The sequence below is a fragment of the Bipolaris oryzae genome (assembly GCF_000523455.1).
Source record: "Bipolaris oryzae ATCC 44560 unplaced genomic scaffold scaffold_88, whole genome shotgun sequence".
Classification (NCBI taxonomy): Eukaryota; Fungi; Ascomycota; class Dothideomycetes; order Pleosporales; family Pleosporaceae; genus Bipolaris; species Bipolaris oryzae.
Window position 1 is genome coordinate 104202 of NW_006911364.1, and position 11302 is coordinate 115503.

At 52.7% G+C, this 11302-nt stretch overlaps 3 protein-coding genes across 3 annotated transcripts; all 3 read left to right on the forward strand.

Moving 5' to 3' along the window:
- Positions 1 to 1568: 1568 nt before the first annotated feature.
- Positions 1569 to 4903, forward strand: COCMIDRAFT_98420 (uncharacterized protein; the record flags this gene model as incomplete). The annotated part of the gene is made up of 2 exons (XM_007690974.1): positions 1569 to 1896; positions 2010 to 4903. 2 exons carry the CDS (start codon positions 1569 to 1571, stop codon positions 4901 to 4903), a joined length of 3222 nt encoding a protein of 1073 aa, XP_007689164.1.
- A 713-nt stretch (positions 4904 to 5616) lies between these two features.
- On the forward strand, positions 5617 to 9108 carry COCMIDRAFT_27335 (uncharacterized protein; the record flags this gene model as incomplete). Its single annotated transcript, XM_007690941.1, has 1 exon — positions 5617 to 9108. The coding sequence occupies one exon, from the start codon at positions 5617 to 5619 to the stop codon at positions 9106 to 9108; it is 3492 nt and encodes a 1163-aa protein (XP_007689131.1).
- Positions 9109 to 10002: 894 nt separating this feature from the next.
- On the forward strand, positions 10003 to 10571 carry COCMIDRAFT_27336 (uncharacterized protein; the record flags this gene model as incomplete). Its single annotated transcript, XM_007690942.1, has 3 exons — positions 10003 to 10174; positions 10246 to 10482; positions 10543 to 10571. The coding sequence occupies 3 exons, from the start codon at positions 10003 to 10005 to the stop codon at positions 10569 to 10571; spliced, it is 438 nt and encodes a 145-aa protein (XP_007689132.1).
- Between the last annotated feature and the right edge of the window lie 731 nt (positions 10572 to 11302).

An 11302-nucleotide genomic window follows, 5' to 3' on the forward strand; every position in this document is an offset into this window, starting at 1 on the left:
AGGCAGGCAGCATCGAATGCGGCGAGAGAAGCGGAATGGACAGCGGCCGAGATTCCGGGCGGCGCGCATACACATGCAGGTGGTGGTGGAGTGACGACCGGGCCGCGCCTTATTGGCAGGTGCGCAGGGCCCGGGCGCGGCACTAGCTGGCTGGGTAAACTGCCAGCCAATGGGAGCAGGCGAGGGCGGGAGGCGCTGAATGATGAGGTGTGGAAATTAGTATTCGTCGGGCTTTCTCGACACCATTTGCGAGCCAGCGAGCGGGCGAGTGCGAGTGAGAAAGTGAGAGAGAGAATTGGCGAGTGCTTGCTGCCTCTGGCAAGTACGCCTACTCACTCGTATGCATACCACAGCCGAGGGATTTCATGTAAGCAGACGAGATTTGATTATCTATCTACTTGCAAATGCACGTCGCGATTCATGGAACTGGTGTAGCTATGGGCATTGGCATTTGCATTTGCATTTACACGGAATAGTAGCACCAGCACCTCGGAGAAAGCGTTCGTTCAGTGCAGCCCCCACGCCCGCCGCCGCCAATCCCGCGCAAGAGCGAGGGCCCGTCGCCCTTCTCCACGTTGTCCTACTGCAGGGTGGTTGATATTAGAGCCTCTTTGTCCCAGTTGTGCCGGCGGCCCTGTCGCAGTCCATGCTGGGTGTAGTACATAGATACCCTCTCTGCACACAGCACTACCACTACACAGACCCTCCCATCGGTTGATTGCGCCAGGCGGTGGTGGTGGTGGTCATGGCCAGGGGCCGGGAGGGGGGGGGCCCTGCATCTACCCCTCACCTCTTCAGCCAGGCGTGCACCCCAATTCGAGATATTATCCACTGCCACGGCACATGGTCTTCTTATCGCGGCTACTGCGCAATCACTTGGTCAAGTCGCCTGAGCCTGAGCGTCCGTCTCTCGGCACCCTGAGCAGCGGCAGCCCAGCTTACATACTGCTCCCGCCATTCCCCATTGCCCATCCCCATCCTCTCCTACCCGCGCCCGTCTGCTCCCACACGACCTGCGCACTTGCAGTTGCTTTTCCCCACGCTCCCAGGGTGCACACTTTGTCCAACCCCCCGCACACAACCCACTCGACGCCTCGACACAGCGCCCGTCCCTGCAAGTCATTGCTACTCATTGCCCAGACCATCGGTGATTTACGAGACGCTCTCGCCCACCCCTCCAGGCGGCTCCCCGTAGTCCTACACACCCACATACCACTACCCACGCACATACGCGCGCGCACACACACACACTTGCCACACCACCACCACCAACACTACCCTTGATTAGTACCTGAATCTACTCGACACCCCTCTTGTTCATTTCTCCACAACCCCTCCAAGAAAATACCCCCCTCCATCTTTCAGTGCATCTGCATTCTACGCAGCGTGATTTCCAAAAGCAGCATGCTCGCCCTCCACCCAGCGCCTCTTGACTAACATCAACATCCATTGTTTGCCAACAACCCGACACGCGAGTCGTCCCGCCACCGGCCCGCCCAACCACGCGCATAACCTGCCAAAGCCCCCGACACACGACCTTGGCCTTGATTCCCCTTCCCCCGCTGGCTATGACGGCGCAAATCCTCCACATGCATCCTGCGCACGCGTCGGATTTGGGAAAGATCCAGACGCATTTTGGAGACAAAATGGACAGCGCTGTCGGTGCTGCCAGCGAGCCCCCGACCCCCGCCTCGCCTGACAGCGGCGAAGCCCGCGGCCGTCGACGCGACAGAGACGACGATGGCGACACGGGCGATGGCGAGGGTGACGGCCATGGCTCCTCGAGAAAGAGGCGGCGCAGTAGAAAGGGCCTCGACAAGAAGTTTGAGTGCCCCCACGAGGGCTGTGGCAAGAGCTACTCCCGCGCAGAGCATCTGTACCGCCACCAACTGAACCGTGAGTTGCATTATTTACCATTATGTTCGGGCAGAGCTGCAACCGGCAGCACATTGAGTATCCATGGAAAACACAATTGCTTGAAGCAGCCATGATGCTAATGCTGTGCGCAGATAATCCAAAGCAAATATACCACTGCGATTTCCCCGACTGCCATCGCTCCTTTGTCCGACAAGACCTCTGCGCGCGCCACAAGGAAAGACACACGGCCCGTGGTTCCCAATTGCTGCGCAAGGACACGTTCAATATGCATAACCTGAACCCCATCGTGACTGCTGCACTGGGGGGAAAGAGCGCACCACCCCCTAAGCCGCTGAGCATGAAGAGCCAAGGACCCCATGGCCTGCAATCTCCAGCTTCTGCATCTTCCAACGGAGGACACTGCGCGCAAATGTCACCGCCAAACTTCCAGTCGCCAACCCCAACCACAGCAACCCATAGCAGGCAAGACTCGCTGCAAAGGACGGGGAGCGATGATGCCTACCGAGGCAGCTCGGAGGCCAAGCCTTATGATATGCAGGCTCAAAATTCAGGGAACTTTGCACCCCCACCCCGTCCGGCCACATTGGGTAATTACGGGGGAGGCCGGACGCCTCTCCACAACTCCCCACATGTGGGTAATGGCAGCTTCACACGGCCCGAGCTACGCGCGCAGACGTCAAACGTGAGTTCATACAGCTCAACGTCACCCTACAGTTCGACCGTCACTCCGTCGCCATACACTCCATCGGGCTCATCGACCAGCTATCAAAACAGCGCAAGTGCGTATCAATCCGTGCAAAATTTCCCTGCGTTCTCCTCCTTACCACCACCAGAATATCCACAATCCACGGGCACCCCTGCATCTCGAGAACATGAAAACCAATACTATAATGGCTCGTCCGCACAGACTCCCGTTAACGGCGTCGACTCTTCAGCCCAGATAGACAACCGTATGCAGGGTGTATCGGACGCCATGATGGACCAGAACCCTGCATATTCCATACCAATGTTTGGCAGTGCTGGATACAGCCGATCACCATTCGCCATGGCCGACGACTTTGCTGCCTGGCTGTTCAATGATAACCAGTTCAACCCAAGAGGCGGATCGCCCATGGACTATCCCGGCGGAGTCAGCTCTACAGGAGGCGCGTCAAGCCAGATTGGTCTTCAAGCTCCATACTTCAACTACGATCCCTCAGTGGCTGGCTATCTGAACAACCCTGCACCGCCTTCCCACCCCATGGCTGTCCACAGCATCTTAGACACGACCCTTCCAGAATCTGCCCTGTCGGAAGAGAAGCGCAAGGATCTCATTGACTTGATTCATCTCCGTTTCAACGAGACTGACCATGCACCAGTCAAGAAGCAAAAGGAGGACATTATGGATGGCGACAAGGACGATAGCCGTCACGTCCTCAGCCTTCACATGATGCAGACGTACATTAGCTCGTACTGGGTTCACTTCCACCCGCAGTTGCCGATACTGCACAAGCCAACCTTTAACGCGAGCACTTGTCCAGACCTCTTGCTGCTCGCCATCATGTGTCTTGGAGCATCTTGTCTAGAGAAGACGTACGGCCGAGAAACAACACAAGCTTGTGCTGAGCTGGCCAACTTCTTTGCCTGGCACTTGCGTTGGGAGATGTTTATGGATGCTGATTTCCGTCCACCTGCCAAACTTTGGATCTTCCAGGGACTGCTCTTGCTCGAGAGCTTTGAGAAGATGTACTCGACGCGCCCGCTACACGAACGAGCCCATATTCACCATGCAACGACATTGACGCTGATGAGGCGAGGCAGTTCGTTGATTGGTCGTTCTGCCATGGACTCACCTCCCAGCGTCAAGGACGGCAAGAGTAATGGAATTGCAAACACGCCAGATGAATGGTGGAACCACTGGATCACCAATGAGGCTACTCGGAGAGCTGCCTTTGCAGCCTTCGTCATGGATAGCATCCACGCCACCATGTTTGGTCACAGCGCTGTCATGGTCGCCCACGAGATGCGTCTTCCCTTGCCGTGTGACGAAGCCTTGTGGTCTGCGACGAGCAGTTCCGAAGTGGGTCGGGTTGAGCAGACTCTAACATCAAACGGTATCAAGCCGATGTCGTTCCTTGACGGTCTTAAGAAGACACTCAATGGACAGTCGGTCCGCACAAACTCGTTTGGGCGCACCATCCTCATGGCCGGCCTGCTGAGTGTATCATGGCACATGAATCAGCGAGATTTGCAGGTCAGCTCTCTCGGTGTGACTACAGCGTTGGGTGGGCGCGATAAATGGCGAGGTTCTCTCACTCGCGCCTTTGACTTCTGGAAGCAGGACTTTGACAATTCACTCAACCGATCGGACGAGTCATCTTCCTCCAGCTCACACAATCATTCTCGCGGTATCGATGACGATATCGTCTTCGAGTCCCGCACTGTCCTTCACCATCTGGCGCACATGGCTATGCATGTGGATATTGTCGATTGCCAAATCTACGCCGGAGCACCCAGACTGCTCGGCAGGTCAATAACGCCACAAGACTACAATGGCGCTCAACGCCGGATGAAGGATGTATGGGCCCCCACCGCCCGAGCCCGGGACGCCACCTTTTACGCTCTGCGCTTCCTGTCTAGCGTCATGGTTGCTGGAGATCATAGTCTGAATCCCAGCACCCCGGCAACTGCTGGCATTTCTTACTCTGCACGCGACGACTATCTCCTCAACCGACCGTGGGTGCTGTACTTTGCCACACTGATTGTGTGGTCGTACGGATTCGCACTCGACGGGCCAGTCAAGGAACCTTACCAGCTTCCTACTTATGACGACAAGGTTAGAGACATGGTCTTGTATCTCAACCGTGTTGGCGGGGTCAGGTCGCCCGAGGACTTGAGCAAGGTCACAAATCGCAATGCCTGCTTGGGATTACTCATCATTATGAGGGACATGTTCAAGAAGACAAGATGGGAGTTGCTGCACGAGGCAAGCAATTTGCTGAATAAGTGCATTGAGATGCTCATTCCAGGTGCAACTGTGGTGTAAGCATACGTATGGGTGACGATGATCTTATTCTTTTACTTCTCACTGCCGCAACATTGGATCTGACCAGCAAACCTACGGGGTCAGGTATTATGTTTATCACGAGGTTATGGTATGCCATGTATATGCTATTTAAGGTCTGTCTTTTCTGCTGTATTTGCATTCTAGCGAAGGAGTGTTGTTTTATATTGTCTTTTTAATCTTCATTTTTCAAGGCAGCACATGGCTATTCGGAGGATGGGACGTGGGAGGGATACTGCTGAGCTACTTGCTTTATACCCCGGGCTGGTGTGTGCTCATGCGGCATGAGAATAAATCTTTACTTTCCATTGTATATGCAGCATTTATATTTTGGGCTCTGTTTGAATTGAAGTGACATGATGAAGAGAATGCTTGTGCCAATCTCCGTTATCACTGTGTTTGCCATGTTGTGATGGTATATGGGGTTGGCTGCTTGGAGTCCCAGCACGTGAGAGCGCGACAACGCGTCGGACAGGGCTTTCGCGTCTTCAAATGTGCGTCGCCACAGCCACTGAGATCGCGAAAGTACGATATCTGACACATCCCATGCAGCCCAGTGAATCAAGAATAAAGGCGTGAGAAGAAAACATCCTGCGCATAGTAAAAGCACTGCCCTTGCGCCATTGCGTCATCGATTTTTGAGCGTGGTTTTGATCAGTGCTGTTGGCTAGCCAGAACACCACAATGCGACTGCTATGCCTCGAATGAAGGCTGCCACTGTTTCGGACCAGAGAGTAAGGAAGGGGAAACGGAAAAACTGCGAGGATGACGAGGCTACAGCCACGACTACGACGAGCGTTCCTACGAAGACACACGACGGAGGGAAGAAACCGCGGCGAGCACCAAAGAAAGCTGGTGCTGGTAAACCGCCTCTCGTGCGCCATGGATCTTCCACGCTTGTCGAAACCTCGATACCGTGGCCAGAGCACTTCACAAAGCTTGCTCAGGTGCATCGCGCGGTAAACCTAGTGTATACTTTTCTATGCACGCGCAAACATCTAGCGACGACACTGGATAATCTCAAGAGCACAGTCGAGGGTAACATACAACGCGAGCTGTTGATTGAGGATGTGGCTCAAATCACGGCATTGATCCCAAGGGCGATCAACTTTGCGTACGTGGACGAGGCAATGCTGCAGATCAATCTAATGGGCTCGGAAGATAACATGCACGGGAGGCGTACAACCGACTTTGCCATACTTGGACCTGAGCCAGAAAAAGGCGAGCACAAGGAGGTACTGCTCTTTGAGTTCATTGATGGCGATCTGAGGCGCCAGGTCCAGCATAAGAAAACTGGGGAGCCGACCAACGCTACGACGAAGCTGCGCAATGAAGAACTCAAGATGCCGGTGTTTAGCCAGAAGCAGATGATGAATTTGATTGAGAAGAGGAACGCCAAGTTTACTTCGGCAATCAATGCCTTCCTGAACCAATGCGCTGAAGATGGCGTCGATGCTGTAGAAAAGATCAAGGAGGTTTCTCAGGCCTTCATTCCGATGCCGTCTGAAAGTAGGGCGTCGACTCCTGGTCCAGAGAGGTCATTATTACCGTCTTCGATACCTGCAGAACGCAAGTCCATTCCGGATATCCTCAACGAGATTAAGACGCTTGAATGGTACACTGGCCAAATTGTACCAGACGGTCATCGAGTTTTCGATCCTCAGGAACCTGTGTATGGCGACCTCAATTTTGCCATGTCACAAAGCCTTGTCAATGCCCTCTACAATACGAAAAACATCACTCAGTTGTACGCACACCAGGCCGAGGCTATCAACAATCTCTATGATGGGCACAATGTGATTGTGTCTACCTCGACAAGCTCTGGGAAATCGCTCATCTACCAGATACCCGTTCTGCATCAGCTGGAGCAGGAGCCGGATACCAGGGCCATGTACATTTTCCCTACCAAGGCACTGGCTCAGGATCAGAGGAAGAGTATGAAGGAGCTTCTGCGGTTCATGCCTGGGTTTGAAGACGTTCTGGTTGAGACATTTGATGGCGACACGCCAATGGGTGATCGAAATTACATCCGCGATGAAGCACGCATCATCTTCACCAATCCTGACATGCTGCACATTACTATTCTACCGCAAGAGGATTCCTGGCGCACTTTTTTGCAGAACCTGCGATTTGTGGTGGTTGACGAATTGCATGTGTACAACGGACTATTCGGCGCACACATGGCTTTCATCATGCGGCGCCTACGAAGAGTATGTGCAGCAGTGGGAAATCGTCATGTCAAGTTCATTTCCTGCTCGGCTACCGTTGCAAATCCAGAGGAACACATGAAGACTATCTTCGGAGTTGAGCAAGTCAGGCTAACAGACTTTGATGGATCGCCGTCTGGTCGCAAGGAGTTTCTTTGCTGGAACACGCCTTTCAAGGATCCCGGCGATCCTACTTCGGGACGTGGTGATTGTATGGCTGAGACTGCAAAGCTGTTTTGTCAACTTATGCTCAGAGGTGTACGGACTATTGCGTTTTGTCGCATACGAAAACAATGTGAGGCGTTGATGGTGGCTGTCAAGGCGGAGTTGACAAACTTGGAACGGCCAGAAGTCATTCCTCGCGTCATGTCGTATCGAGGTGGATACAAACCGCAAGATAGGCGGGAGATTGAGCGAGAAATGTTTGATGGCAAACTGTGTGGTGTTGTAGCTACCAGTGCGCTCGAGCTTGGTGTGGATATCGGATCTTTGGACGCTGTCATCACAGTTGGCTTTCCCTACACCATTGCCAATCTCCGACAACAGAGTGGACGTGCTGGCCGAAGAAACAAGGATTCTTTGTCTGTTCTGGTCGGCGACTCCTTTCCTACGGACCAGTACTACATGTCGAACCCAGACGAGATCTTCACAAAGCCAAATTGCGCGCTCCAGGTGGATCTGGAGAACATGCTTGTGGTTGAGGGCCACATCCAATGTGCTGCTTACGAGATGCCGATCAATGTGGAGACCGATGTGGAATATTTCGGCACTCTGCTTCCCAAGATTGCTCGCGAGCGTATGCGTCGTGACAAGGAGGGCTTTTACCACGTCAATGAGCGGTTCCTCCCACAGCCGTCTCGCACGGTGGCTATCCGAGATACAGAAGAAGATCATTTTGCTATTATCGACACTACAAATGGCAAGAACACTGTTCTTGAAGAGCTAGAAGCCAGTCGTGCCTTTTTTACTCTCTACGACGGCGGCATATTCTTGCACCAGGGCAACACGTATCTGGTAAAGGAGTTCTCACAGGAGCGGATGCTGGCAAAGGTCGAGTACGTCAAGGTAGACTGGACGACTCAGCAGCGTGATTACACAGACATTGATCCCGTCGAGACAGAAGCCATCCACCGCATCCCAGGCTCACGGTCAAAAGCCTTTTACGGCCCGATCAAGATCAAGCAGGTTGTGTACGGCTTCTTCAAGATCGACAAGCGCCGGCGGATATTAGACGCGGTGCAAGTCGACAACCCGCCCATTATTCTCTTCAGCAAGGGCATGTGGCTCGACGTGCCGAAGTCCGCCATGGATATTCTAAAGTCCCGGCGGCTCAACATTGCAGCCGGCATCCATGCTGCTGAGCACGCGGTCCTATGTCTGATGCCGAACTTTGTCATTTCAATGCCGGGCGACGTCCGGACGGAATGCAAAGTGCCCGAGAAGGAGTTTCTGCAAAAGGAATCGACGAGGAAGCGGCCGGCTCGGCTAACTTTTTACGACGCAAAGGGGGGTGCGAGTGGCTCTGGGATTAGCACAAAGGCTTTTGAGTTTATCGATACGTTGCTGCAGCAGGCGTGTCAGAGGCTGACGAGCTGTCACTGTTTGCAAGGATGCAACGAGTGCTGTAATGACGATGCGTGCAAGCAGGCGAATCAGGTCATGTCAAAGGCTGGGGCTATGGTCATCATCATGTGTCTGCTGGGCAAGGAAAAACAAATTGATATTGACAGCCTGCCATGGGGTGAAGAAGACGTTGAGCAGGGTTTTGATACGGTGGTTGAGGCTGTGGGGGTGAGGATGGCTGAAGGCAAGGTTAGGGATGGTGGGACGCTGCCTGGAGAGGGAAATGACGAGAAGATGGTGAGAGCAAAACTGGTGGATGGAGTGTGGATCAAGGAGGAGGAAGAGGAAGAGGATCATTTCAGTAGGAGTATACACATGTATCGGGGTGAGAGGACGTTTATTGGAGTGCATAGATAGAGGGTTTGCATGGCGCACAAGCGCAATGTACAACCAAGGACGAATACAATGTACACATCAACATGCCACAGCGCCTAACAATACCATGTCGTCAGTGATACAGCGCGATAGTTGGTTGACAGCCAGTGATGTGTAGCCGCGGATAGTCGTACACCGCTGGTTGCTGAGACGACGACGCTTCCGCCCTTGGCAGACATTATTTTGCGCTCGTCGCACCATACGGCCCACGCTCAGGCTACATCAACAGCCGCCCCTTCAACACCAACTCGAAAGCCTCACACCGCCCTATCCACTCCAGATTTTGGACTTCCTTTCTGAACACCTGCCGAGCACCTTTGCACCACCCACACTCCCTACAAACAAACTACATCTACACAATGGTATGTAACAGACATTTTGTAACTGGTGTATCCCTGGAAAAGAGACGGTGGCATTGTACACAGGCACACGAGGCCTGCCCCGCACCCGCACCGCCGCCCCCGTCTGTACCCCCTTTGCACCCTGCAAAGGCGAGCAAACTCGCCGCGCAAATGGCGTGTCAGACGCCAAGCAGTGAGTGCCGGAGATGGAACGACGCTGCCCGTTCAAACGGACCACAGCAGGTGCAGCAAAGGGCGAAAACAAGGCGACGAGAAAGGGAGCAAACGACTACTTTTTTGCCTCACCTGGCTACACCAAAACGCCCCCCCGCGGCTTGAACATTACAAACACAACAAAACTCCGACTCCGACCACCGAACTCGTTGCCTTGTTTCCCTTTGCCACGCACACACACAAAACAAACATCCGTCTCTCTCCGTCTCCGGCACTCCAACCACCGTTCTCTTTTCCACACGCACCGAATAAGACGGACGACGTCGACTAGAGATTTCGTTGCAGCAAAGTGTAAAGGACAATGGATAACAGTAATCAGGCCTCCACCAACTACCGCGAAGCCTTCCAGCTCTTCGACAAGCGCGGCAACGGCCGCGTCGACCGCGGCGCACTGGGCGACTTGCTTCGTGCCTGCGGCCAGAACCCCACGTTGGCCGAGATTGCCGATTTGGAGCGTGGTCTCGGAGCTGACTGTATGTTCCCTTGGTTTCCACCCTCTCTACCCAAATCTTTCCATGTTTCCATCTGGCTAACGCAAGAATAGTCGACTTCGACACCTTCTCCAAGATCCTCAACCGCCCCGGCGGCTTCCGCGAGCCCTTTGACATTGAAGAGTACATCCGCGGGTTCCAGGTGTTCGACAAGGATCGCAGCGGGTTTGTCGGCAAGGGTCAAATCAAGTATATCCTGACCAACTTGGGCGAGAAGATGAGCGAAGAGGAGGTGGATGAGTTGTTCAAGAGCACGATTGACGCGAGTAATAATGAGGTGGACTACAGGGGTGAGTTTCGATATTTTCTACCTTTTCAAGGATGTCTGGAAGGCTAACATGGATGATCAGAATTCGTCAAGACGATTGCGGAGAACTAAGATACCAAAGCCGAGTTCAATGTCGAGTTCGAAGTCTTTTTTTTTACGGGAGTTTTCCCGCAAGTTAGATGAGATGGCGGACCGACCACTTTTTATTGTGTGAACGCGAGCAAATGTCTGAAACGGATCATGGCTTTTTTTGTTCTTTTTCTTTGGTTTTTTTATGGCACGATGGGAGGCGTTGGAAAATCAATGAACGGTTACTACTTCTCTATTACGATCCATGATGGGTGTAGTATCACATACTCCTTCTTCTATGTTTTGATATCAGCACTTTGATAAGAAGGGGGGAGTTGCGACAATCTTGGTGGTGAGAAATGGAAACGAAAAATTGTGTCCAAGTTTTTTTTTTCATCTTTTTTTTCGTTGTTGTTGTTGTTATTGCAAGTTGTGCATACCGTGATGATTATCTTAAACATCTCTTTCTTTGGACCCTACTGCCCTACGACTACTACTACTAACCCCGCCGATTTCAAACACAAACCACAAAACCAAAAGGAAAAAAAAAGGAAGACTACTAGATTTTAAAGTTTAGGTTCGGGGGGCAGGGGGGATGGAGAAAGAATGGAGGGTTTTTTTTTTAGAAAAATTTTAACATTTTCGTAAAGTTTATATATAGTTATAGAGAAAAAAAAAGGTGAGTATAATATAGTTATATCATGCCAAGAAAGAGCAAGGCAAATGAGAGAGAGAGAGAGTTAGAGTTTAGGTTATAATGTACTAAGGGGGGG